Source organism: Kwoniella europaea, chromosome 1, assembly GCF_036810445.1.
Source record: "Kwoniella europaea PYCC6329 chromosome 1, complete sequence".
In the NCBI taxonomy this organism is placed as follows: Eukaryota; Fungi; Basidiomycota; class Tremellomycetes; order Tremellales; family Cryptococcaceae; genus Kwoniella; species Kwoniella europaea.
In genome coordinates, this window is record NC_089487.1 from 4,452,704 (window position 1) to 4,479,538 (window position 26,835).

General features: G+C 43.8%; 11 protein-coding genes across 11 annotated transcripts; 6 read left to right on the top strand and 5 right to left on the bottom strand.

Annotated features, from left to right (window-relative positions):
- Positions 1 to 312: 312 nt before the first annotated feature.
- V865_001682 (uncharacterized protein) lies at positions 313 to 3,075 on the top strand (the record flags this gene model as incomplete). Its single annotated transcript, XM_066225497.1, has 9 exons — positions 313 to 743; positions 813 to 904; positions 964 to 1,067; positions 1,127 to 1,200; positions 1,279 to 1,449; positions 1,536 to 1,887; positions 1,992 to 2,249; positions 2,369 to 2,587; positions 2,728 to 3,075. The coding sequence occupies 9 exons, from the start codon at positions 313 to 315 to the stop codon at positions 3,073 to 3,075; spliced, it is 2,049 nt and encodes a 682-aa protein (XP_066081594.1).
- Positions 3,076 to 4,188: 1,113 nt separating this feature from the next.
- V865_001683 (uncharacterized protein) lies at positions 4,189 to 4,909 on the top strand (the record flags this gene model as incomplete). The annotated part of the gene is made up of 4 exons (XM_066225498.1): positions 4,189 to 4,238; positions 4,332 to 4,492; positions 4,649 to 4,722; positions 4,877 to 4,909. 4 exons carry the CDS (start codon positions 4,189 to 4,191, stop codon positions 4,907 to 4,909), a joined length of 318 nt encoding a protein of 105 aa, XP_066081595.1.
- Positions 4,910 to 5,255: 346 nt separating this feature from the next.
- V865_001684 (uncharacterized protein) lies at positions 5,256 to 9,922 on the bottom strand (the record flags this gene model as incomplete). The annotated part of the gene is made up of 10 exons (XM_066225499.1): positions 5,256 to 5,843; positions 5,907 to 6,014; positions 6,075 to 6,152; positions 6,218 to 6,565; positions 6,625 to 6,727; positions 6,796 to 6,853; positions 6,924 to 8,440; positions 8,521 to 9,250; positions 9,667 to 9,763; positions 9,902 to 9,922. 10 exons carry the CDS (start codon positions 9,920 to 9,922, stop codon positions 5,256 to 5,258), a joined length of 3,648 nt encoding a protein of 1,215 aa, XP_066081596.1.
- Positions 9,923 to 10,721: 799 nt separating this feature from the next.
- On the bottom strand, positions 10,722 to 15,153 carry V865_001685 (uncharacterized protein; the record flags this gene model as incomplete). The annotated part of the gene is made up of 19 exons (XM_066225500.1): positions 10,722 to 11,095; positions 11,168 to 11,256; positions 11,313 to 11,365; positions 11,433 to 11,510; positions 11,576 to 11,713; positions 11,784 to 11,935; positions 12,007 to 12,085; positions 12,169 to 12,301; positions 12,366 to 12,451; positions 12,526 to 12,576; positions 12,636 to 12,778; positions 12,842 to 12,917; positions 12,992 to 13,050; positions 13,121 to 13,235; positions 13,295 to 13,351; positions 13,446 to 14,065; positions 14,137 to 14,677; positions 14,787 to 15,072; positions 15,140 to 15,153. The coding sequence occupies 19 exons, from the start codon at positions 15,151 to 15,153 to the stop codon at positions 10,722 to 10,724; spliced, it is 3,144 nt and encodes a 1,047-aa protein (XP_066081597.1).
- Positions 15,154 to 15,734: 581 nt separating this feature from the next.
- Positions 15,735 to 17,942, top strand: V865_001686 (uncharacterized protein; the record flags this gene model as incomplete). The annotated part of the gene is made up of 9 exons (XM_066225501.1): positions 15,735 to 16,001; positions 16,064 to 16,141; positions 16,225 to 16,391; positions 16,456 to 16,615; positions 16,691 to 16,915; positions 16,989 to 17,295; positions 17,363 to 17,619; positions 17,688 to 17,764; positions 17,852 to 17,942. The coding sequence occupies 9 exons, from the start codon at positions 15,735 to 15,737 to the stop codon at positions 17,940 to 17,942; spliced, it is 1,629 nt and encodes a 542-aa protein (XP_066081598.1).
- Positions 17,943 to 18,336: 394 nt separating this feature from the next.
- Positions 18,337 to 19,632, top strand: V865_001687 (uncharacterized protein; the record flags this gene model as incomplete). Its single annotated transcript, XM_066225502.1, has 1 exon — positions 18,337 to 19,632. The coding sequence occupies one exon, from the start codon at positions 18,337 to 18,339 to the stop codon at positions 19,630 to 19,632; it is 1,296 nt and encodes a 431-aa protein (XP_066081599.1).
- A 268-nt stretch (positions 19,633 to 19,900) lies between these two features.
- On the bottom strand, positions 19,901 to 20,848 carry V865_001688 (Fe-S protein assembly co-chaperone HscB; the record flags this gene model as incomplete). Its single annotated transcript, XM_066225503.1, has 3 exons — positions 19,901 to 20,040; positions 20,117 to 20,258; positions 20,357 to 20,848. The coding sequence occupies 3 exons, from the start codon at positions 20,846 to 20,848 to the stop codon at positions 19,901 to 19,903; spliced, it is 774 nt and encodes a 257-aa protein (XP_066081600.1).
- A 378-nt stretch (positions 20,849 to 21,226) lies between these two features.
- Positions 21,227 to 22,024, top strand: V865_001689 (thioredoxin-like protein 4A; the record flags this gene model as incomplete). The annotated part of the gene is made up of 6 exons (XM_066225504.1): positions 21,227 to 21,246; positions 21,321 to 21,557; positions 21,645 to 21,692; positions 21,751 to 21,778; positions 21,857 to 21,926; positions 21,996 to 22,024. 6 exons carry the CDS (start codon positions 21,227 to 21,229, stop codon positions 22,022 to 22,024), a joined length of 432 nt encoding a protein of 143 aa, XP_066081601.1.
- A 388-nt stretch (positions 22,025 to 22,412) lies between these two features.
- Positions 22,413 to 23,355, bottom strand: V865_001690 (mitochondrial import inner membrane translocase subunit TIM17; the record flags this gene model as incomplete). The annotated part of the gene is made up of 6 exons (XM_066225505.1): positions 22,413 to 22,456; positions 22,524 to 22,577; positions 22,651 to 22,713; positions 22,897 to 23,083; positions 23,148 to 23,247; positions 23,324 to 23,355. The coding sequence occupies 6 exons, from the start codon at positions 23,353 to 23,355 to the stop codon at positions 22,413 to 22,415; spliced, it is 480 nt and encodes a 159-aa protein (XP_066081602.1).
- A 606-nt stretch (positions 23,356 to 23,961) lies between these two features.
- On the top strand, positions 23,962 to 24,857 carry V865_001691 (uncharacterized protein; the record flags this gene model as incomplete). The annotated part of the gene is made up of 5 exons (XM_066225506.1): positions 23,962 to 24,009; positions 24,073 to 24,106; positions 24,185 to 24,444; positions 24,647 to 24,687; positions 24,749 to 24,857. The coding sequence occupies 5 exons, from the start codon at positions 23,962 to 23,964 to the stop codon at positions 24,855 to 24,857; spliced, it is 492 nt and encodes a 163-aa protein (XP_066081603.1).
- A 256-nt stretch (positions 24,858 to 25,113) lies between these two features.
- V865_001692 (uncharacterized protein) lies at positions 25,114 to 26,313 on the bottom strand (the record flags this gene model as incomplete). Its single annotated transcript, XM_066225507.1, has 4 exons — positions 25,114 to 25,520; positions 25,708 to 25,915; positions 26,009 to 26,138; positions 26,210 to 26,313. The coding sequence occupies 4 exons, from the start codon at positions 26,311 to 26,313 to the stop codon at positions 25,114 to 25,116; spliced, it is 849 nt and encodes a 282-aa protein (XP_066081604.1).
- Between the last annotated feature and the right edge of the window lie 522 nt (positions 26,314 to 26,835).

Sequence of the window (26,835 nt, forward strand, 5' to 3'; positions counted from 1 at the left end):
GCATGATATATAACGCTGAGCTGATGTTGTTGTTGACAAGATGTCATAAGTTCGAGTTGAATGGGGACCCCGCATTCTGACAGGTCGGGGTCCAGTCATCTTGACCCATCTCATGACGTGTCCTTTCTTGATATTCGCGCTTCTGATGGTATACAACGTCATCCTGTTATCAGTAGACCTCTTAATGGGAGCGAGTCACCGTCCCCAGTCATGAGATTGATTGATTGATTGATTGATCCACCATCCTATCACTGCTAAATGAGACTACTCTCAAACACAAACCATCTTGCTTGAGATAACCCAACCCACATAATGTCCATGCCCCCACCCCCACCTCCTAACAAAGGTAAATCCCCTCAATTATCAGCCTCCGACCCTCCCTCCGCCAATAGCAACACCAAATCACCCTCGCTATCCCCTAGTAAAGCCAGATCACCACGTACCAAGCCTTTACAAATGACCGGTATAACCCCCCCTGCACCACCTACCAACACCGGCAAATCGGTCGATCCTGAAGTATTGGCGGATGCAGTATCGAAGTTGGACATGATACGTTCAGCGCCGGCACCGATGTCTCAGGTGAATTCTCCCGCGGTCACCCCAGGTGCTAGTGGTCCTTCGTCACCTAGATTATTTGGTATACCCGGTGCACCGAATATGCCCACTGGACTGGAGAGAATGCCCAGTACGGATGGGAAATCTAGTGTACCTGGTACACCTCATTTTGGAGCTCAGACTGAGCTGTAAGTTATAATCCGACCATATAGGAATAAAGGAGGCGTAACATATCTAATCAATGTGAATGACCGTAGACTCAGAACTTTAGATGAAAGTACGAGGATCCTAAGGCAGAGTTCAAAAGCACCCTCACGAGCTCCGTCAGTCTCCGGTATCGGTACAGTCGGTAAGCTTCAGTCATTGAAGATGACTTGGGAACGGGGCATGAGCTCACATCACACGTAGTCGAGAAACCTGATTACTCGGAGGCGAAGATCGTAGTAGCCATGGTTGGACTACCTGCTCGGGGAAAATCATATTTGAGTAACAAGCTGATGAGGTATTTGAGAGTGAGTGAGATCATTCCAATACGTGGCCGCACGCTAACATATACCTGGATGAATTGCAGTGGTTGGAATATAACGTCGACGTTTTCAACGTTGGTCAGCTGAGACGATCAAAAGCTAGGTCAGCATTGCAAGAGTGAGTTTCACCCCTCAAATGTGTCGTTATATAATCGCCCTCAGGACCGACAACTGATCAGATTTGGTAATGAAATAGGGGCAAAGGGAAAGTGGATCATTCAGCCACATATTTCTCACACTCCAATGCGGAGGCCAGTAGGATTCGAGAGCAATTAGCGAACGAAACGCTGGAATCGCTTATATCGTGGTTAAAGAAGGAGGGTAATGTTGGAATCATGGATGCTACTAATAGTACCATCGAGAGGAGGTAAGTCACTCCCCGCTATCCCTTACATAGCAATCATCAACATTGTACCTGAAAGGCAGTACTGATCTTGGGTGTTATCCGCATAGAGAATGGATCCGTCATCGGGTAGCACAAGAACCCAACCTCCAGTTAATGTTCCTCGAATCATTCTGCGACGACCCCGTAGTAATCGCTGCGAACGTAGCTCTGAAGGCATCTTCCGGTGATCCAGATTACGCTGGGATGTCCCGAGAAGACGCCGTAAGGGATTTCAGGAAGAGAATCGAACAATATGAGAGTGTATATCAAACTATCACCGAACCTGATATCTCCTATTGTAGGATATTGAATGTTGGTCAAAGGGTCACGATCAATAGGATTCAGAGTTATTTGCAATCTAGAGTCGCGTTTTATCTGATGAATCTGCATTTGAAGCCCAGAAGTATCTATCTATCCAGAGTAAGTGATATCTTCACGATTTGTCATCTTTAGAAGACTCTTGCTCCATATACTATATCGATGTGTAATTGAGGGATCTAGTGCTGATTTCTCGCCATACACAGCACGGAGAATCAATGTACAACGTCGAAGGTAAAATCGGTGGTGATTCCGACTTATCTCCCCGAGGATGGGAATACGCACGTGCTTTACCTGCTTTAGTAAGGGATAATATAGGTGATGGACCATTGGAAGTTTGGACATCAACTTTACAGCGTACGCAACAAACCGGTAGTTTCCTGCCTTTCGAGAAGAAGACTTGGAAATCACTAGATGAGCTGGATGCGGGTGTCTGTGATGGTATGACATATGAGGAGATTGAGGTGAGTCACTGCCTTCGATTCTCACATGTAGTTGGCATCTCAAATGCAGCAATGAGATGACATGTTGTCTCAGAATATTTCAAGTACGATCTGCTGATATGTATACTCGCGGTGCATAGGAAAAATACCCTGAAGATTACGAATCCCGAGACGAAGACAAGTTCAACTATCGATACAGAGGTGGTGAATCGTATCGAGATGTGGTAGTTAGACTAGAACCTGTTATCATGGAATTGGAAAGACAAGAGAATATCCTGATCATTGCTCATCAAGCGATATTGAGATGTCTGTATGCTTATTTCCATGGAAAGACTCAAGAGGAATTACCATATATCAAGGTGAGTACGATTCGAATTTCACATATTGCCATTCACTCGTTTCTATAATCCACTCCGGATCCACAGATCCACATCCCACCTCCTGCCTGTCCCATATAGTTGCGAAATTGGCTGACATCGCTTCATCATACTACCCTTAGATACCTTTACATACCCTAATCAAAATCTCACCTCGTGCGTATGGGTGTCACGAAGAACGATATCCTCTCCCGATCGCAGCAGTCGATACACACCGACCCAAACCTAAAGGTAAAAAAGGTAACACACCTTCTGCGGCTACACCTGTCGCGGCTGAGAACGATACGAAAGAACAACCTGGTCAAAATGGAAAGGACGAGCAAGACTTCAATGCCGATTCGAACGCGGCGCGGGACTACTTTGGGGACAAGGCGGGTAAAGGGATAGGTGTGAAACCTGAGAGTGTATCGAGGATATTAGAACAAAAGGTCAAAGAGGGGAATATAAAACCTACTGCGATGAGTGGCTGAGGGGATGATCATGGACTGAGATCATATGGATGGGTTGAACGATTCCATATGCATGGAGGACAGGAAGACGATGATCTTTATAGTACATGCATAGATGCAATTTCTCATACAATGGATCATGCATGCATGCATCAGTTCAAAACTGTCAACAGGTAATGCATATATGAGAACATCGGTAGATCAACAAAAAGAAAAAGAAAAAAAAATATTGATACCACAGGAAGAGGCCACCCTGCCACCCATACGGCACTCCCATAGGGGGAGTGAACCGTACCCTCAACCCTATCCCATATTTTGAGGGACCAGTACGACTTGTTGAAAGTCCATAGCACGTTTTGAGTGATCAGTACTGTCAGTAATTGTTAGCACTGGTTAGTAGGCAGGGGATTTCGAGAGGTTTTAACACAGTATGATGATAAGACTACTAACCCAGCGCTCAAGCTTTCCGTCAATATATCATACGATACCATCTCTACTTTCCCCCTTGCCGAAAAATTGAGGGGATTTTTTTTACTAGGTGTATACATGATTGGCGGATTGAAAGAGGGATTATAAAATAACGCCTCAGGTCGCTATACCGGTATTTTGGTTCACATGGAGAAGGTAGGTAGTACGTATACTCTGTATACTTGTCGCGCCGAGTACAATGAAACCACATTCACTTTTTACAACTTCTTTTTGCTTTTCTTCCTTTACGGAGCAGATAGTAAATCGAATACCGATCTCGATGTCATGGATTCTGTGTATGAACAAATGTATTGACTGGTCTGCTATGTTGACATGAAAGAAGAAAAACGAGAGAAGGAGCCTCCCTCATCTTTGGCTGGTGGTCAACCTCCACCACCACCTGACTGAGTCAATTCGGAGTAACCCGGGATCTCCGTTAATCCAAGTGAAAGGAAGAAAACGAAATTTAGTTCCGTCCTTTCTGTTTGCAATCACTCGCTGTACGAGTTGTTGAACTGGATGATCTATAATTTCGAGTTGATTTGCATACACCTGTGAACTTTGCAATATAACCTCATCACCAACTCCCAGCTCCTCAAGCAAAGTAATCGCGATCAATCGTAGCATCAGAAAAGAAGTAGAAGAAAAGACGAAGAACGGACAACGATGTTCGGAGCATTCAGACAGAGTTCGATATTATCAGGAGGACTGTTATGGTAAGCTCCCAATCAATCCTTTCTTCATATCGATGAATCCAACATGAGCTGTCATTATCCAAATTGTTACTGAGTGCTCTATGGCGTAATTAGGAAAACACCATGGCGACTCTCACCTACACGAAAAGCAAACCAGCGCAAGAGGTTGAAGCAGGTAGATTCGGTGATTTCGGCTGTAGCTCAGTCAGGAATCACGACGAGAAGCTTGGAAAAGGCTTTGGCGTTGCCTATGGAGAGTGAGATGAACCCTAGAGGTGAGTGGATTATGCTGTAGAACCTAGAAGTCAACGTGTTATTGACATCGGCCGAGAGAGGGGAAGAGAGAAGATGTTGGGACTAAACAATTCGAAATTCTTCTGGATACCACTATCTGATCAGTTCGTATGCTGATCTTTCTTTCGCATCATCAGATAAATATACGACGTTCTCGAAACATCATAGGGGCTATAGGAAATCACAACACAAAGTACCTAAATGGACGAGGGTGAGTTGACTTCCCTCTATCCCATGATTCCTCCCATGACAATTCGCCATCATCACCATCTTCTTCTTTTTTTCTGTCGCTATCGGGCCTTAATCCACCATTTGTCAATCAGAACAAGGCTGAGCTGACTTGCTATGTAATTTGACTTTACCAGTTGACCCTGCGTGAAAATCCCAAAGGTTTCTAGATTGTTATATATATCCATATCATCGCATGTACATTATTCATCCCTCATCCAGCTTATCTCATATAATACAATCAGTTACCAATTTCCCACCGACATGATGAGCTGAGATAAAGGACCGAAACAAGCATATATACAAATTCAAAGTATATTTGGGAAAACCAGATAAGGATGAGAATATGGAATATGGGTAAAAAAGATTTTCGGAGTGATGTTACCATTACAATACAGGAAAAGCTAATTATAAGATCTACTAAATGCTCTTTTTTCGCTCATTCAGACCAGAAAGTGAAGAAAGTGATAACAACAAATCACAAACAGATACACACGAGGGAGAAAACCAAAACGATCACCTCATCCCTGCCCAAGGGAACATGCCTCCTCCACCACCATACCAACTATTACCTAAATTGTACGGGAGGGGCGTACCAGTATGTTGAGGCGGAGGCGCAGGACTGAAAGCTCGGGAGGTTCCATTGACGTTCATCCCATTCCATTGAGGAAACATCATCCCTCCTGGTCCAGGGGTAGATTGACTATAAGGTGAAGGTGACATTGTAGATTGAGGATGAGGATGGGGAATATCAGAATAAGCTGGTAATCCATAAGAATAATCGCTGGATACGTTCATATTCATATTCACCGGGAATACAGTCTGCGTGCCATTGGGTGTACTGATTGGATATACGGGTGTTGGACCGATGTTGGGTTGAGGGTAAGGTGCAGGCGAGGAATAATCGTATCCTTGTGGGTTTGGTGGTAAGGAGAATGAAGATCGGGAATTGGATCCTCGTGATCGAACGTTCTCGGAGTAAGAGGATATATCAGATGGACGTGATTGTGATCTTCGATGTCTTCCACGTTCCCGTTCATTCCCTTGGGGTGGAGTAAGTAGCTGAGATGACATGATGCTATGATTTTCGCCAGCTCGTGGTCGCTAACGAACGATTATATCAGTTTCATTGCTAGATCTGATCACTCAGGAACGTATCGTACTCACCTCGTCAACAGATCTCACAACCCAAGCAGTAAGACACTGCATCAAAGATGGATCTCTAGCTTGACGGTGGATCACTGGACTGACGGTACATCGAGACCAGTTGGTATTCTGCCATCGACATGGTCAATTTTGAATCTGTCAAAAGTACGGACTCTTCGGGAGACTCACAAATTGACCAAAAACCCAATACTTCAAATTTGTCACGGCGAAGAAATAACATTGATTTTGTATACAATCGTCATATACCTATACACACGATATACTATTGGTCATCGCCTGTTATCAGGTTTTTTCACTGAAAATGATCTTACCTGAGCTTGTAGCAAATTTGCCTGACCAACTTCACCCACACATGTATCTCCGTAAAATCCCCACCAACCCTCACCATTCTTACCTCGGGCGAACTCTCTCATAATGCTCGAGTCGACGACAGAAGGAGGTCTGATCTCCAATATCATCGCTCGATCAATATCGTTATTCTTATTCACCAAGACCATCGTACCGAAGCCTTCCCATAGGAAATGGTTTTTACCCCTAGTTGTAGGCGGTGAGGAGGAATGTGGGAGATGTGGTGGTCTAGGTGAAGGAATTAGATGGAATGTAAAGGTCGAAGAGGAGTATCGCAACATGTGTAAAGTGGATACGGCGGTTTGTAGGAGCTGTTCGAGTGCAATGTCAGCTTTAAGTTCCTCTGGTCGGAGCGGCGGGGATAGCTCACTGTTCCGGTCACCCAGCTTAGTAAACCATAATCTTCAGCTTGGTTTATCGATTCATCGAAGAATTCGAGCGTATCGAACCCTTCAGCAGGTAGAGCGAATATTCTACACACGGAGAACGTATCAGCTTACACAATGGCTATGATGCATGGAATAGCTGATTCATTACTCACTGAGTGCCCCATCGATTAGCCATATCAATAGGATGTTTCGGTACGTTCTCATCAAGCCCTATGTGGTGAAATATTATCAGCGATCTCCTCCAGATAGCAGCTATAGTACTTCTTGTCCGACAGCTCACAGTCAAGTATCCCTTTCGCCCACCCTCTCTGCATTTCCCAACTTCCCAGCAACCTCCCTTGAATTCTGGCCTCTTCAGCCAGCCCAAGTCGTCTATGCCATTCCCAGCTCATCTCGTCAAACCCTAGCGATCGCTTACCTCCCCACAATCCCAGACCTCTCTTTTGAGACGCAGGGGTGAGTGGCCATCTGTCCCAGGAGTGAACCTCTGCATAACGAAGGTACGAATGCAAGTCGTCGGCAGGTGAGATCAAGTGTCTTCTGGATGCCCAAGACGGTGCAATCGAGGTAGATCTGGTGTCGGTACCCACACCACTGTTAAGTAAAGATGAATTGCTGTTGCCTATATCATGTCGTGAACTAGTGGCCGTGCTCGAATTGGGACCTAGGGAAAGTGATGAAAAGAGTGAGCGGATTCCATTTTCATTGCCATTATTCCTAGATACACTTCGAGAAAGTGGGGTGACTGAGGATGAAGCTCCCAGCAGGTTATTATCGTTATGGTCAAAAGATGTAGAGGCAGGCTGATGTGAAGATCTCTTTTGGATTTTCTTTCCAGCCGGAGCGGTAACTTTGGATAACGAATTGACGAGTGGTGCGACGTAAGCCATTGGTCTACTAGGTAATGGTTTTTCTCTTTTAGTTGTTGTGGTTTGTATATTTTCGTTCAAATCAACTCTAGAGTTCAATCTTGATGTGCTTCTCAAAGCGGGTTTCACCATCCCAGCATTGAATGTTCGGTGTCTAGGTTTCTTCCTTCCTAATCCGATAACCTCGATGGCCTCTCCTGCAGGTCCGATTCCTACATTACTCCCAAATGACAGTTCCCATTTACTCCCCATCGTACCATCCGAATCGGAATCGGAATCATATTTCCTTCCTGACCTATTTGATCTATTTGATCTATTGGATTTATTGGATCTTCTTGATCTGGTAGAATCGAATGATACTCTAGATCTAATCGATCGATCACTTTCTACCCTACGCACACTCGATGTCCTCCTTGAAGAAGTGTATGGTGTAGGTGGTCTACGATGCTTTGGAGGGGGGTTCATAGCTCTTTCAGCTCTGAAAGCTTCCTTGGCAGCTTCGGGCGTAGGATACAGTACTTCCCTTGAAGATAATTTACGAACACGATTGTGTCGTTCTTCTCTACTTTCTGCAGGTAGTTCCTTCGAGACGGGTTTAGGTGTTTGAAAAATCTTTCCTTTGGTTGTCGAGGGTTTGATTTCGTTTTTCTGTTGTTGTTGTTGCTGTCCATATGGGTGCAACTCCCTTTGGCGTGGGGTAGGCGTTTTAGTGTCCCTTGATATAGTGGGAGAAGGTTGATGATGATTGTGCGAATGGGCAATAGGAGGATTGTTGTGTGATATAGGATGATGTCGTAGAGTATCTAACGATTCCTTCCTCTTTCTCTGTGGTAAAGTATCTAACCTTTCTGGTACCATGAGGTGATCAGTCGAAGGTGTTCTACCGTGGCCTCTGATGAATGGTCGATTAGAAGCTATACTAGAAGATCTGGTATGTCTTGAGCCTGGATTTTGGTTTTGGTTCTGATTGATTGACTTGGTACTTTCCTGATGGGTCATCATACCTACTTAAGCTGAAGACTATGCGGATGAAGGTGATCGGTATCTAGATGATCTCGTGAGGAATGATCGAACGACCTTCTAGGTGGGTTAGGTATCCTTTCTTGGGTGAGCTCGGAGAGATACTGTTGTTGTCGTTGAGCTGAAGTACTAGCTGCTCGTCTGTGACTTGGTCTAACGTATCTTCTCGTCCGTTCTTCGGCTGAAGAGCTGCTTGTACCTTCTTCCTCAAACACCGCTTGATGGTTGTGATATTGATGTTCAGGTAGTATACGACGAGAGGTACTTGCAGATCTATGATTTCTAGGTCTATAGTGGTTTTGAGGTTCAGGAGTTAACGCTCTTCTAGCATCTACCCTTGGTGAATGGCCAGCTATCACCCTTTCTTCCAATGAGTATCTCCTATCTCGATGATGCTGAGGATATTGTTCGTTCGAGTATCTTTGATCGGTTCTCGAATTGGGTCTTGGAACAGGACGTTCCGCCTGAGGACCAATGTAGCTTCCTTGTTGTGAGTGCGAGGAATATCGGGGTATCTGAGGTGGCGAGGTGTACGATGAAGGTTGAGGGGGGTAGGTAGGAACTTGGACGGGGTGAGCGAATGTCTGAGACAAGGTAGATGGGTAAGGGACGAGTGGCGGCTGAAGTGGAGTAGGTTGAACGATTATGGGACCTGGTGCTGGACCGATTGGCGTAGGATAGAGTACAGGAGGTGGAAAGACTGTCAGGTCTGTCAGCCCTGATATGATAACTCAGCGAATCATCCTGACTACCAAGACGAGGAGTGAACTTACAAGATCTCTTTCGGGTTATTGGAATTCAGAAGGCGGAAGGGAAGTCTCAAAGACGGTTTCGGTTTGGGAAAACAACCACTTTTTATGAGGGGCAAGAGGGAGTGATGAGAATGAAGCGTGAAGATGTGATGACAAAAGAAAAGAAATGCACGATCAAAATTGGAGTAGTATCAAATGACTCAAAGAGTCAGGATAGTACAGTACACTGTAGGAACAATCTAAAACGCCGTGGATCCGGTCCACACATCTATATATGACACGACACGACCTATCCACGCCCCATCCCCAACTTGTCCTTGTTTTGATCCAAGCGAGGTTGAAATGAGATGGATGAGATTTCAGCTGAGATACCCAGACTCACCTCTTGGACCCCAAGGGTATATTCTAGTTCTATCACAGCAGCAATCGCAGATTGGACCACAACATGGATCGTCACAACAGCAATCTGCAGAGTTGTGCTATGTCGGATATCTGGACATTAGCAAATATAAAATAGTGGGTAGTGGTATCAGAATGAGAGTGAGAGTGATCTAGAATAAACAGGGTAAAAAATGGTGTGTGTGTATGGGATGATTAGGGGGTGAAGTGTGACGTACAGTGGAATAACAAACTCCCATTTGATCGATGGATTTTTGGGGTTATCGACGTTACAATCAATTATATGTTCAACAAGCAACTTTGTTAATTTTTCAAGAAGACGGTATACTGTACTCTTCTGTATGATGATGGCTGCGATATTGATGTTCAATGTTCGTGTTTATTATCGATTGTAGATATGTCACTCAACCTTGATCTTCTGGACCCCGCTCATATATGATCATATAAGTTAGTCTGTGCGATATAACACTGGTATTGTTACGCCCCTTGTGTGTCTTTTAGCTTTGTTCGTAACATAAAGTATCATGGGATCATAATGTATCAGTGACTCGTTCATACGCTTATTGAATTGGTCTCTTGGGTATTTTAGAGAGACAAAAGACCTTCATCGCTTGCTTTTCGGTTAGTAGTAGCTCTGTGAATGATTGATTGATGGTGATGACATGATGACAATGACAATGACAGTTGAAATTGATCGTTGTTATCGGAGTTTCACTTTTTCAGGTGATTTATTAACTTACTCTTTTGTCCCTGGAAGCGTGTGTATACAAACCAACTCACCAACAAAGGAGGGTTCAACAGAAGATTAGAACAAAGATAAGAAGCATCCAGATTGGCAGAATCACCGATGTATGCATGTATGAGATTTTCTTTTTTTATATTCTGTACAAAAATGTTATGAGATCGGATAAAATGCAATGGATTATATGATATATGACAGTAAAAAATATTGTGGTCGTAACCCAACGAAGTGTAACCATAACTATAGATATATCCCTGTTGTATGCATCCCAAGCAAGCAATCCAATTGCCATCAGATCAAACAGCCTGACCGCCTCTAGGCGAGTTCACCCCACTCCAATCACCCGGTCTTCTAGCTTCATAATCCCTCTCTGCCCTATATCCTCTCGGACCAGCATTCAACGCATCAGGTCCTCTTCCCTCTCCCTGTCCCTGGCCTGGAGTTGAAGATTCATCATCCGTATTCTGACGTTGTCTTATATTATGTCTCAATCTTAATCTGTTGAGATGTACAGACAACGTATTCTTCTTTTTCTCTTTCTGGACTTCGCCATCCATCTCTTGATCAGCATCTTCATCCGAATCATTGTTGATTCGCCTGTAGGGTAACGGGATTTCACGTGTGACTCGATAGGCATCGGCGTTACCTAGATGTTCAGTTTCCACTCGGACTATACCGTGAAAGGAACCGAGGTCAGCCTTGATATGCTTGGGCAAGCATTTTTAGGTATAAGGTCACTCACAGAAATTCCATTGCCAACGTCTCAACATCTCAGCCAAAGCGAAGAAGAATGATCGCAATCTGACATTTCTTGTTGATAGAGGTAGATACCTAAGATGGTGTTAGCACCCACATTTGATCATCATCGATATGATTGATGGACTTACCAGATGAATACAAACCGAATGAACACATTGCTAATCATAGCTAGGTAATATACCTATACATATATTGGTCAGCGGAGGGCAACGCCCCAAACCCAATTTATTCCGTGAGGGGATGCTCACATATCGTTGCGAATAACCTAAATCCTTCCTTAACAATCCCGCCTGAGGTCTGAACAAACTCCAATCGATGACAAGATCCTGTATCAAACATCGCTCATCAGCATTACTTAAGTTTTCTCGAATGTCACACACAACCGACTCACCCAAGTTGAAGTATACACCGCACTTATGATCGCGAAGATAAGCCAGACAATCAATGATTTATCGTTGATCAGACTACCTCTAGATCTCCAATAGACGAATAGACATTGTTGAAGGATCACACTTGAATATTTACCAGCCTGTACGCAAAGCGCGAAATTCAGCTACAAGACGATGAAAGGTCGGACGGGCGTAGAGTTTCCCACTCACATTGATCAAGTGGATATTCAATTTCGAATCATGATAACGTTTCAGACATTGGATGAAACGTGATCCAGCGGGTAAACAAGCTAATAAAGCATAAGGCCATGATTTGCCAGAGTGGCAGACTGAAAATACATCCGTGGGCCAATGTTTGGCATCTATCAATAATGTCGAGCAAGTCACGATTAGCTCGACCATGAAGATGAAAGTGGGTTAAGACGATACTCACAACCACAAGATAAGAAATATAAGTTTTGGACTGAATAGACTAGAGAATTGAGTTCATCGGCCAAAAAGAACGCAATGAACTATTTTATGATTTTGGATTGTCAGTTGACGTATCTATCTGTAATGGGTATCTTGATCGACACAGGTGCAAGGTCTCACTCACCTCGACTCTGCTATATCCAGGTGTGATAACTCTGAATAGAACTTTCAATAACCAGTATCTCGTACCCCTTCTTAAGACCGGTAGAGGATTTAGGAAAAATACAACGGTAAATACCAGCCAAGCTAAAGGCCAGCTACGGATCATCACATTAATCAGTAAGGGAAGCATAGGAAGTACATAGACGATCAATGACTCACGTGGTAGGAGACACGTTTTCGCTTCCAATCTGGGCGAAGGTAAAGTAGAAGCAGTATGACAGCGTTAAGAACAGGAATGCGGGGATCTATAGGATTTTCATCGAATTGGGTCAGCCAAAGAACAATTACGGCGGTCGATGTCCAGACATGTCGCACTTGCCTCCAAGAAAGATCGATAATCAATAGTAGGTCTAGTCAATTCCATGACGAACTATGTAAATACAGAATCAGCATTCGGAGAGGGGCACTTCTAAGACGTATATGACTCACCTCATAGTTGATCCTCGCAGCGACATAGGCGCCCAAATTCAATTGGAATAGCATAGCAAACATGATAGGAAGGTATAGTCCACCATAGACTTGAAGTAACGCTCCCCACACTGGGATTTCTTCTCGGACGTGAGATTTGCTTGCTGATTTAACACTCACATTTCAGTATTGATGGACTCGATTGGCGCAAGATTGATAAGACTCACATTCAATCAAAGCGAACACGGCTGCAGGTAATCCGATGCCAATCATTATACCCGACCTGAATACAGAGTCGTAATGCTATATCATGAGACGGACACTTAATGAGCGACATCTCAATAACAAGCTGGAGAAGAAAAAAGTGATCTACTTACAGTCTTTTCGGTAGTCTGCCGCCTGAGCTTATCTCTCGCTCGTTTACTATCTCCATGTTCTACAAAGCACAATCAGCTGTGCTGGCCATACTGGCCAAGGTGGGCGTTGGGGCAGATTAGACAACTCACCGAAATGTATAGTATATAGATCCTCAATCTGCTTGATCAATCCATCTATAGCTTCAGATTGAGAGAAAGTAGCTTTGGAGATACGTTCGTCGGTGTACATTTCCAGGCATGTGATCTGCATAATCACATCAACTCCGCATATATCATATGAGGTAAAAAAGAAAAAAAACTCACCTTAGTGGTCTTCTCAAACTTTTTCAAAGCTTTCCTAAATCCGGTAAGATTCATGATCTACAAGAACGAGAAAGTCAGTTCCTATCAATCCATCAATGTAACACCCTTGCGAGATGCGTTGACACCTCGATGTTCTCGCACTTGCACTCACCCGATAATTCTTGATCAATTCCAATTGTCTGTAAAACTCCAACACAGCCAATTTCAATTCCTTCTTATATTTCTGATACCTCTCCGGATTATAAGTTTGATGATCTTTATCGGCCCTCATCGCCTCCCTCAAGCTACTTCGTTCGTTCTCAGACATCATCGGTATAGGCGAATTTGATCGTTTCGGTCCCTGCGTACCGGGAACCTGCAGATTATTCCCTGTACCATTCTGAGATTCATCGGTATCTGGAGATCCTAAGCCTAGCTTTTGTTTGAACCTATTGAACGCAGGAACATTGGTAGCGGCTTGAGGAATCGGTAATATTCTTTGTACTTTAGTTTCCCATTCTGGTGTACCATGTGGATATAGTTCATGATAGATTTTCCTATGTTCTGCCAATTCCCTCAATTGATCTCTCAAATCATGAGCTCGCCTCATAGCTTCCCCTTCTCTTGCCACGTAGAAATTCTCAACTTTGTCTAGCTCATGTTCCAACAAGTCAAAGAAATCCTTCTCATCTTGTTCGAGCTGTTTATACAGATCGTCAAAGTTATCGGCCGTACGTACTGGTGGACCGGCAGGACGTAGTGGTAGTGCAGGAGAAGGCAATGTCATTGATCCTATTGATCCAAAATATCAGTCAACTTCATCTTATATCGCAACGAAGATATTATAGGGGCCAAAAACTCACTTAAGCTTCTTGGGCCCAGTCTTGGACTCTTGACACCTCGAGGGGTATCAGCGGCCGATGAGCTATCTCTAGGCGTTGCGGCAGAACCGGATAATCTCGGACTCCACAATTTTGGACTTTTAGCCGTTGATATCGATCCCCTTCTTCCTTTACTGACTTCCTCCTTTTGAGAAGCCGCAGGCTTGGTTAAAGGTGTACCGGAATCACTCTCTCTCAGGTCGTTACTACCACTTGATCGTCTGGAATGTTCAGATTGCTCTTCGATGGTGGTCTCCACTATAGCATCTGCTTTGAGGTTAGGACTGAACACAACCCCCTTCCTAGATCGCGAACTGCTATCTGCTCTGGATCGTGAGGGTTGCGAAGAGTCATCTTGCGGTCTTGGACTCGGACTGGGCTTATGGACGTTGGGCTCGTTCGTATCGACACTTGGCGAACCCAAGTCTAGAGGGGGAGGGATGGGTCTTTCGGAAGAAGGTTGAGGTGGTCTGGGACTTGTACCGGTTGATCCATATTTTTGACTTCGTTCTGATGCACGTGACTGTCCACATCAGAAAATAGTATCAGCGTTCGTTGTGTTTGCTCGTACCGCTGGGAAGCAGAAACGCAGAACGAGGAAGATTTGATGTAAAGTGAGAAATTATACTCACAGTCCACCTATTCAGCCTCGGCGTAGCGACCCCACTACCCGTCATCCTCAACTTCGATGACCCCTTGATTGTCTCTGGCGTACGTCTCTCTCTTGAAGGAGCAGATGGCCCATGATCATCGTCCGCTCCTGAGGAATCACCATCCTGATCATCCTCCTCGCCTTCACCTTCTTTACGCTCTTTCACTTGTCCTAACCTTTTCGCAACCACTTTTATCTTCTTCTTGCATAGCCGATAATCTATATAGGCTCGTTTCCATTCTGGCGTTTGATTTTCCACTAGATACCTAATCACGAAACAACGTTGGTTTAGCCTTACACGCTTTACAGACAGGGGAGAAGAATTGGACTCACCGTCCGAATTTCATCTTGATGTTGTGATCTTACTCAACGCAACGGAGTCGAGCTGTGTCTCATTTGTGCATGGTGGTAGCTATTATTTTGTTACTTGCTGTACACATCCAACACGGGAAGATAGAAGTATGCACGTTTGTATGTTACGATGAAAGGAAGAGAGAGACCTTCCATTCCATTCAGTTGAATATCAGTTTGGATTTTACCGCAATTCAGTCATCCCAATTTGATGAACGCATAAACATCCCTGTCCCTCGAATCCTCACCTGATCCGCGGTATTGGGATTTCGTGTCGGCGATCGCCGCTTGGGCGATCAGTTGCGTCGGCTAAATGCTAGAGGGGAAAGGGCTAAAAGCTAAAAAAAGAGATCTCTTCTCTATCTTAGGATTTCCATTTTCATTTTCCAATACATGAGTGTCAAAAGTCCGACTCGATCTTGCCATTTTCCAATCATCAATTTGGCTGTATCATACATATAGATATATAGATATATAGATATATAGATATATAGATATATAGATATATAGATCCTATAGTTCTTCTTCTCCTGTTTTCTCTTTCCTTCCTTGCCATACTCACAGAGAACAAAGCACGATGGCATCGAAATCACAAGCACCTGCCGAGTTAGACACTCTCGAGCTTTCCGATCGATCCAAAGATACTTATCTCCCTACGACCGACGTGAATGGACAAGATACTGCTCAACTACCCCAGACGGATTATCGGTATGACGAAGAAGCCGCTGCGAATGGGAGGTATAGGAAGTACCCCAATGGCGTTGTTGGTCTAGCTAAGAGAGGTATGGATGTATTGGTCGAACATGGTGTAGAAGAGAGAGGTATAGAACCTAGACCGGAAGATGTGAGAGATAATCATCCCATCTGTCAAGTACAAATCATCGATTGCTAAATTTTCTTTTGCAGGACCGAGATACACTGACTATCTGGTCATATCTCCCTCAAACGACATTATGGGCAGCCTTCAACTTTAACATCCTTTCTGTGAGGTTCTATTCATATTCTCATTTCGGCTTTTTCATCGGGGACAGCACTTGATCACAAGCTGATATGCCTTCTCACTTAAGTTCTCAGAAGGTGTCATTGGACCAGCTCTTTTCGGTCTAAACTGGCGAGCCTCAGCAGCATGCATCGTCCTGTTTACTCTTGCTTCCGGTATACCAGTAGCATACTGCGCCACGAATGGTCCGAAGACAGGTATGAGGCAGATGGTACAGGCTCGATACGGCTTAGGGTAAGCGCGAACCTATATTCAACGGTATCCTTCAATAAGTTGACGACTGATAATTCAACAATAGCTACTTCCCCGCCATGATTTTCGGTCTGATAAATTGCGCAACCATGATCGGATTCATGTCACTCACCGCTATTTTAGCCGGTCAATGTCTATCATTAGCATCGAATAGTACGATGAGCTATAACGTTGGGATTGTAATTGCAGCTTTGATAGCTTTGATTGTGAGTCGGCATATTCAGCTTTATCGTCCTCTTTATCCGTCGCAATGCAGCTGATTGATCGTATTCTTCGTTTAGTTGTCATTCGTCGGTCTAAAAGCATTACATATCGTGTCCCTGACTGCATTCCCAATCATGATCGTCGTCTTCATTGCCTTGACGGGAATATCAGGAAGCAAGCTACACTTAGCTGTTGCACAAGCTGCTTATGACGCTACAGGAGTTTCTGCTAGTGGTGTGTTAGGTTACGGAGCTAGTTTGATAGGTTTTACTATCACGTATTCTGCTTTGGCTAGTGATTTCGTGAGTGGTTTTCCATCTCATCCTAAGGTTTTCTTTTTCCAGCATTTTTTTTACTGATATCATCCGTTCATAGACAACCTCCTTACCCGCTCACACCCCTCGATTACCCCTATTCCTCTGCGTCTACCTTGGTCTTACTATTCCCATCATCTCAATCACCCTACTCGGAGCAGCTTGTCAATTGGCCTCGTACTCTATTGTCTCTTGGGCTGAAGCGTCTGAAGTTGGTGTACCAAACTTGATATTCGAAATCACAGGTTCAGGTGGAGGAGCAAGATTCGTCATGGTTTTGTTCTGTTTGAGTGTAGTCGCCAATACTGCTCCTACGATCTATTCTGCCGGATTGAGCGGTCAAGTCGCTATCCCCTTTTTGGTCAAAGGTTAGTAGTATTCCTCATCGTCGATGACCACGAGGAACCAGCTGATATTCTTGGATGCGGAATTTAGTTCCTAGATATTTCCTAGCTGTTATCGTCACAGCTATATACCTCCCTATCGCCATCGTCGGAGCATCATCATTCTACGTTGCTCTCGAAAACTTCTCAGCGGTATTATCATATTGGACTGCCTTGTATATCCCACCAACGTTGATTGAACCGATGTTATTCCGTAATCCAGTAGGTAGGAAGACTTACCCTGTGGAAATTTGGAATAAGATTGGTAAATTACCTATTGGTTTGGCATGTATATGTTCATCGATATGCGTGAGTACAAGTATCTTTCCCGCTTCAACCCGTGATATTGGTATTGACGTTGGTGTATTGGGATATAGGGTATACCCATCATTGCCGCTTCGATGTCTCAGTCGTGGTGGGTCGGATGGATAGCCAGGAAGATCACCGCTGGATCGTGAGTGTCGTTTTCTCTAATCATCTGAAACCACGTCCATGTGTTCACAAAGTGTTGTATGGCTGATAATCCGCGTCATGGCAATAGTGGAGACGTCGCTTTCGAACTTGGAGCAACGGTAGTCGCCTTAGTTTACTTACCTGTTAGATATTTAGAGAGGAAATATACTGGTCGCTAAAGGACAGGGACAGGGGAAATAGATTTCGGAGTTACACATACATATCTACAATTCATCTTGTCATATTAATTAATATCATCTATACATCATTAACATTCATATCTATTGGGCATCAACTGTCCCTGGTCATTGGCATATGCATATTCGATATAAAAACCGTGAAATCCATAAGTTGCATAGTTGATTTACAGATTAAAAGGTGGAGCTTGCCACCTATGCCCGAATTAGTCACCATTTTGCCACCCAATAATCACAAATTGTACCAGTTGATTTTCCTTTCTGTTGTTCTTCATTATACACTTCGACTCATATACATAATTTCAATACGTCGCGCCTATCGTACCCAACCGATAAGCACTTTAACGCAATCTAATTCGATGTCAACCAGTGAGATATGACAGACCCTCCTCGAGCTTATCGAGCAGGTTTAGGCCTTCCTCAGGCGGTGATCATCAGATCATCTCCTGGTCCCGTTCCCACTCCATCGCATTATCATTCATCCCTATCCGAAGACCAATCAACAAATGAGACAGAGGAAGAGACTATTCGCAATGCATATAGAGGAGTCATATCAAAAGAGACTATATGGAAAGAATGGAATGTAAATCCTACATCCCACGGTCCAGCCAAATTGATCCTTCCGCCGAAATTCGTCATTTCCTCTACGCAGTATGATGAATTGGGAAGGTCGTCAAATGATGGAGTAGATGTATTGGTGGATAAAGGAAAAGCTCGAGAGGAAGGGGAGAAGAAAGAGAGTGGGAGGGATGTAGCGGATTGGTACATGAGTTTAGCGAAAAGTAGAAGTGGAAGTGGGACACCTGTAAATGGATCGTCTACGAATACAGATACAAATACAAATATGACTCAGGAAGTCAAAACTACCATACAAAATCCCATCATCCAATCGGTTTCTTCATCATCCACTTCCAGTCCAACTACTGCCTCTTCTTCATCGTCAACATTACCAAGTTCAACCACTCAGAAACCCCTCCGAGTCCATTCAAGAGATTGGTTCATCCGTCGAGCCCTACTTCATTCCTCATCGTCCACCCCTGAACCACCATCGCGTACCACTTCGATAGGTAATTTGTTGAATATAAACCCAAACGCACCGATAAAGAGGAAGTACGAACCTCAGTATGTGCTTGGACCGGATAATAAAGGGTATGAGATATTGAAAGATCGTTTGGGGTGGCATGGAGGTGGGTTGGGTAAACCTTATGGGTGGGAAGCCAGTCAGAACCAGCCTCAAGAGTCAGGATCATCTGCATCTGGATCTTCAGCTGTATTGGACAAGAAGGGAAAGGTCAAAGAAGTACTAGAGATAGATGACAATGGTCAACCTGTAATCGATCTCACTTTATCCTCTGATGAAGATTTTGATGGTTCCGAAGACGAAAAGAAATATGGACCGGGTCGAACGGCACCTATACCGACAATGCTGAAATTGGATCGTAAAGGATTGGGACACACGCATAATTCGAGAAATAAGAATATCGAATCGTTAGCCAAGAAAGTAACTCATAGTCATAAAGAGATTGAAGATGCCCGGAGGAGATCACAATATGGTAGAGGGAAGGGGCATGGACGAGGTTTGGAGCTGGGGAAGAAAGGGAAAGTGAAATGGAAAGAAAGAGATAAGAAGGATAGAGATGAGAGGAGGGCCATCAAAGCTGCTTTAGGTTGAAGCGTGTTCTTATAGTTTTGGATTATAAGTCAGAAGGTAATGTAGAGATTTAATTTGTATATGTAATTGATCGTCGTTGTATGTAAATGAGATACGAATGTCATACGAGATCGTCAAGATGATAATCATGCATTGTATATACATTGATCTATTGTGTTGAAATATATGCTGTGGATGCCATTTGATTTCAACGATTCTATATGGTATTCTTCTTCACTCTACAATCACCATTACAAGATACGATACTGCACACCTGTTCTACCCTACCTCATATCGACTTCTCCCTAGCGGCATTTTCAAGTCCTCTCCAATATTTCAACTGCACCGCCAAATCCTTCGCTTCATCAAGATTAGGTGGATCTTCACTGAATGCCGATTGGAGCTGTGCTATTATATCTTCTACTTTGGCTACGATCGAGACCAGACACACAGGTCAGTTCAAATCAGTTCGTTTGGGTTTCACAAGATGTATATCGGAGCTTACCATGATTATCACTCCGTATCCTTTGAATATCCTCTTGGCTCTCAGCTTCTTCGAGCTCTTCTCTCGCTTCGAGGATCTCAGCCAACATCATTGGATCGTCCAATTTATCCGTCTCCTCCGTCCCTTGATTATGTATCGATAGCTGCAACAATACCGTATCAGCTCGACAAGCACATCTCATATCCTTAGCAAGATCCAGTTGAGAGGACAGTGACTATATGCAAAAGGACATAGACATACGATATATTCTGCTCTCCTGAGTTCATCTCCCAAGACGTTATAGGCCTCATTAACCCTTCCTGACAACTCCCTAGCTAGATCTACTATCTTATCACCCTTGGAAGTGAACTTATCGGGATGTAGTTCCCTCTGTCTCCTAACCCACCTACTCCTTAAATCACTCTTGTCCAATCCGAATCCATGTGAGGGTAAATGACTTAATTCACGGGGTATGTCAAATGGACCGTTGGGGGATGAACCGATAGGAGCAGATAGGTATAACATTGAATGATGGGAGAGTGTGGATGGTAATGGTAGTAATGCTGAACAATTTGGACAGGGGGATAGTGGAAGTGGGATGGATCGAGAGCATGAAGGACATTGATGATGGGGTGGTTCAGGTGGAGAGGTTGAGTGATAAGTTCTGACTCGTGCTGAAGCTGGTATACATCGGAGAGGATGGATTTTGAGCGGGTGGAGTGTTGCAGGGGACAGACGTAGATTTGTGATCATGATGGATCAGTGCCGGCGACGAATTTGCAAACTTCCAGAGAGAGAGAGAGAGAGATCGGGTCCTTAAAGCTGGAGAGAAATGTTGATGTTGAAGCCGATGGTTAAATGCATAACGGATAATTCAAGTTTTTTTCATTCAATTTCCAACGAAAGTAGGCCGAAACGATAGACAGTTATAGATTATGACGCAGTTCAAATATCTTTTCTATTGATCTTTCGAATGTTTTCCTTTTCCCTGCTTGACCTCCACCATAGGATTACTCGAAGCTTGGACAACAACAAATAAATCTGCATCAAACCTCTCGCTCTTTCTTTCCTTCATCGTCCATCCCAGCTGTATATCCCGATCAAGCCGAAAGTAGGAGATATCCATTCATCATGTCCTATTTTATGACCCAGTAAGCTTCTCTTCCTCGTTCTTTCGTCCCATTGATTTCCCAGCTCCTACTGACCATCTGTTGTTTGGTCACAGCTTACACTCCGGATGGCACGTCGACCAAGCCATCCTCGTAGAAGAAGATCGAGTCGTTTGCATTCGATTCGGTCACGACCACGACCAGGAGTGTATGGCACTTGACGAGACGCTATACGGCGTATCAGAGAAAGTACAGAATTTTGCGGTCATTTACCTGGTGGATATAACGCAAGTACCGGATTTTAACAAGATGTACGAGTTGTATGATAATTGTTCGTTAATGTTTTTCTATCGGTGAGTCAGTCTGTCTCCAAAAACTTCTTCACGTGTTCCTGTCCGTTGGGGTCATGAAATAGCTGATGCTGAGTGATGATATCGCAGAAATAAACATATTATGATTGATCTGGGTACAGGTGATAACAACAAGATGTGAGCTGCCTATCCACTTGTGCTACAACTTCAGCTGACTTGAAGTGTACATCATTAGAAATTGGGCGATAACGGATAAACAAGAAGTGAGTCTGCATCTACGATACCCCATGACAATCACTGGAAAACGGATGGACAATAGCTGATCACGTTGATATTCTTAGCTGATCGATATCATCGAGACGGTATATAGAGGTGCATCCAAGGGACGAGGTTTGGTAGTATCCCCTAGAGGTGAGTACGATCTGTTAATTGTTGGGTCGAGACGGTTTACTGATATGGTCTTCTTCACATTCTATATAGATTACTCAACTCGACAGAAAGGTCGATAAAATAGAGTATGTGGTATTTTGGGTTAAGAAGGACTTTCTTCAATTAGATGTGACGCATATAATGTATATTGTATCATGAATCATATAGCACAATGGGATGATTCAGCCTGGCGTATAATATTGGCATAATGAACAGAATACATCATCCAGCTAGCTGTTGTTGTCTGTGCACAGACGGGTTATGCCTTCGACTCTCATCATAATCGCAATGCCAATTTTCATGTCCCTCGCCTATTCACCGGAAAGTTTGAATCTTGATCATGCAGTGTCAACCCGCAAATGACACCCTTCATCTATATATAACATATGCATGCTGGAGAAGTGATACTGTCAAACGTCGAGTCTACGTAATATGGATCCCTAGGATAAAGGTAATGAATGGATGGTATTAAGCGACAGCTGGTGAAGGTGATGCTGGTGCTTGTTCGGGTACTGAAAGGGTTCGTGAGAAATTAGTATACATCACTCTTCACCACAGCCTTGGGGATAATCCACTCACATTGCATCTGAGGGATCGGCTGGGCGAACATTCGATTCATAAGTACACCGACACCTATATCGTGCAAAATGTCAGCTACTGAAATAAACACGTGATTCAGGCAGCTGAACGTAGCGCAGGAGCTCACCTTCGAACACTCCTAAAAGAATACCACATCCTACTGCTGAACCGAACGCTGATCTAGGACCGGCTACAAATGGATGGGTATGTCAGGATTCAATCGTACGTGGTATAATTAATCAATCCAGCTATTATCGTCACGGACTCCCACTTCAACTTTTTATACTATTCAACAATGTAGCCCCTACCCTCCTTATCATCTTCTAGCATACATCCATCTTCCGCCATTTGTTCTCAAGGGGTAAAAACTCACCTCTCAAAGCCAAACTTCCACCCGTCAAGAAACCCGATATGATAGCATTCCAAGGATCTTCCTTTTGTCTATACCCTTTGACCGCACAATCGAACGTCGAGAACAATCCACCCCAAACACCGAAATTACCTCCTAATACTGGCGCTCGGGCTTTTATAGCTGACATTGAGCCTACAAATCGTTCTCCCTATACACAAAATACCTTTAGCATATTCCATTTCTCTTGGTTGGTGAAGAGAATGCCGACTCACCCTCGGACTATTCCTCGCTCCTTTTATACCATGCCATATACCACCACCTATCGCACCCATTGCGAAGGCTCCTCCGAAATCGTTAAGAATGACGTAGGGACTGTAAGGGCACGATGGATTAGCTCGAGGCCATCGAAAACTGAAACAAAAATGTTCATATCCAGTCACGGACTCACCATGGATCTCGAGAATGATCACCATGAGACATGTTGGATTATACAAATTAGTAAACTTGGGGAAAGTGAGATTGGTGAATTATCGTTTTTCGTCTACCGACTAGGAGTATTCGCCCTCGGACTGAAATGTCTCTTGTGAGATTCTGGATTATCCTTGTGCTAAGATAAGATTGGGTGATTTGGACCTTATCTATACAGTTAATCCTCCTGATAACAGACGTTGTCGATGCTTGTTGCTTGATGCAGTAGTGTGATTTATTTTGAATAATCGCTAATGAGATTCAAATGTCAACGGAATGTTCGATTCTAGCGGCAAAAAACCCAAAATCCCAATAAAAAGTCAATGGCTCAGTTAAATGGGTACAAGATATAAACTATAATTTCCAGTCAAAGTTGAAAACATCACTCCCCTCGCTGTGAGTGATTGTGGTGAATAACTCACTTTACGAATAGATACAACCGTAATACATAAAACAGACAGATCAGCTACAAGCTACCAGACCCAAGCCTCAGGCAGAGCACCGCCTACTCACCCGACCTCAACCCCTATACGTTCGTGCAGCTCCGTCAGTGCCGAACATCCCTATTCCTTCCCTCTTTCATCCCTCTACTCTCACATAAAGCAACGAATAGACAACATGGCCGAATCATCTAATATAATCTTTGAAGATCGTTTCACAGTAGAGGTGAGCTGATCTTCTCTATCGCTGTTGAGGAACTTTCAGCTGATAGCAGTGCTCGAACTGTAGACAGTCGATAAAGATGGAAAGAAGTTCGATCGAGGTATGTCTTTATGTTGCATGCCAACTTTCGCTATTATATATGTGTATACTGATGGTGGAATGGTTGATTGTATGGTAGTATCAAGGATAACAGCTCCTTCTCACAATCTCAACATGTCCCTCACCCTTGACTTAGCCAACGAACTGTACCCTCTGGAAGTAGGCGAGATGTTCACCTTGGCTATAGCTCGAACGTTGGTTCCCGAGGAATTGAACACAGAGGAAGATGAGGAAAACGAAGATGGACAAGGACAGTCTACGAAGAAGATAAAAAGGGAATTATGGAGATCTGAAAATATGGGATTGGGGGAGGATTACGATTATGTCATGTATGGAAAGGTGAGTTTGATTTCCCTATGCGAATCACAGATCTGAGAGGGTTATCAACGAGGAGGGGAACGGGTAAACTACAGACTACCTTTCTAGTCTTAATGGTACTGGAAATCCCATTCACGGACGATAGACTTAGTGACCGTGAGGGAGAGAGACACAAAGAGAAAGTTTGAATCAAAGCTGACGCCAATACAATCTATCCTCGTAGATTTACAAATTTGACGACTCAGCACAGGGCGATAATCAAACGTGAGTGATCTTCAAAATAACTGTCGTATGTCACTACTAAATGCATTTCCACTCTCAATAGCACCGCATACTTTTCTTTCGGTGGTTTGCTCATGGCTCTCCGAGGGTCATATCGACATCTCGCTAGTGTGGTAGTAGGAGAGAACGTATATTTACTTATGAGAAAGTAAATCCGTATCGTTTGTCGCTTGATTTGGTCTTTATGCATCTATATACCCATATGAATGCCTTGTACGACAACGATTTCTCCATCTGTTTGAACGTTAGTGATATCAAATTTGAATGCATACAATGAATGCATCTTCTAACAACACACAAAACATCGGACCAACCAACCTTCCATCTTTAACCTTTCACTACTACATGAACTCGGAAAGAGAAAAATACATTGTTGGTCGATTACCACTAGTATACTACCTTACTATACTATTGATCTTTCCTATCTTTACCTACAGACAGTGATTTACCAATCTCCAACATCCTAGGTGGGACCTGAATTGAAGTCAACATGGAAATACCGAATCCCAAAATCGGCAAAAAGATTCCAAAAGTAATCAACAATGAGGTGATAATTGGAGTAGTCAATAATTGGACTCTTTCCAGCAATGGGGCATCTTTCGAAGGGATAGTCGAGTTTCTATTGGGTCTGTTGCTAGGCTCAGAGGTGGAAGTGGAGGTCGGACCTGATAAGGTGGTTGTTGCGCTGGCTGAATGGGTGATGTGCGTTGGGAATGGTCTTTCTTGTCTTTTCTCCTGTGAAGAGGAAGAGGAAGAGGAGCCGGTGAGGAGGAGGATGTATGATTCAGGAAGGGAGGAGGGGATGGAGGGGAATGCTAACAGGAAAGACAAAGAAATTAGTCAATATTCTGGTAAGATGTATATGCAGATCGAGGTGATTTGATGACGAGGACAGTGAAGTAACCGCTGCCAGACAGAAGAACATCATATGTATATAGATCCGAAGCGGTATTTGGGATGCCCAAGAGGGAATGAAAGGAATGTTAAATGCAGATCACCCACATTCTCCTTCAGCTGATTCAATCAGGATCACATTCTTCTGACCTTCCATACGCTCGTCGAAGGAAGATACCACCTCAGCACCACACGATTCGGCCCATCCTTGTAATCCACCATCTAATCCCCTTTTGTGGGGTCCGGTCAAATACGGTATATGAAGGTGAGCATCGTGAGTCGGGTAATCGAGATTGGCGAGTTGAGATGAGTGCAGCTACAAGCAACGATAACCAGGTCAGCGACGATATAAATCACATGGCTGTGTGATCTGATACGGTATATATCGGATCGGGATGTAGAAACCAACTTGATCTTTATGAACTACCACTACGTTCTCCCAATCGCATCCCAAACTCGATAATTTACCATAAACCTCGTCGGCCGGTGCTAGTGCTGATCCAGATAAAAGTTTGGAAGCTTCTTGAAATGCTCGACTCCTGAAGAACCGATACATGAGGAAGTCAGATCGTGATGTACTCTGAACGAAACAGTGAGATGTTCAGCTTACGGATCGGTATTCCATAACAACAAAGGGGAGGTATCTCTGAAAGCCAATGCTGGAGAAGCGAGTAGAGCGGCAGTCAGAATCGATAGTGAGCTTGAGGAGCGCATCCTGATCTTCCTATCTCTTGATATCCCTGTGGTGAGATCTGAACTTGTTTTCCTCGCCAGAGGGTCGTTGACAAAGATGAATTCAGTGTTACAGTGAGTGATTGAATCGCTCAATCACTCTCAGACAACTCTGACCATCATCGTCCATGCATGTGCCACTACGCATGCCTATGAGCGGTTGACACGGTGGAAGCCTAACCCTACACGTCTTTCCGATAACGCCGATTGAATTACCGCATCTGGCAGTTAATGTTAAGACTTACTCGTTAAGCGTGATATCATAGTGGGCGGTTTAACCGATTATGGTAACACGTTAGTCAACTCCCCCATACCATACGATCCAAAAACAATCTCATCATCATCATCACACTCTTCCTTCTTCCCTCCATATACCCAACATACCACAACACCGCACAACTAACGTAGGCATCTACATCTACATCTTACTGACTCATGCACTCATACTCACACTTATACTTACGCTGATATTGTATTTATTGCATAGCACTCGATTCATTCATT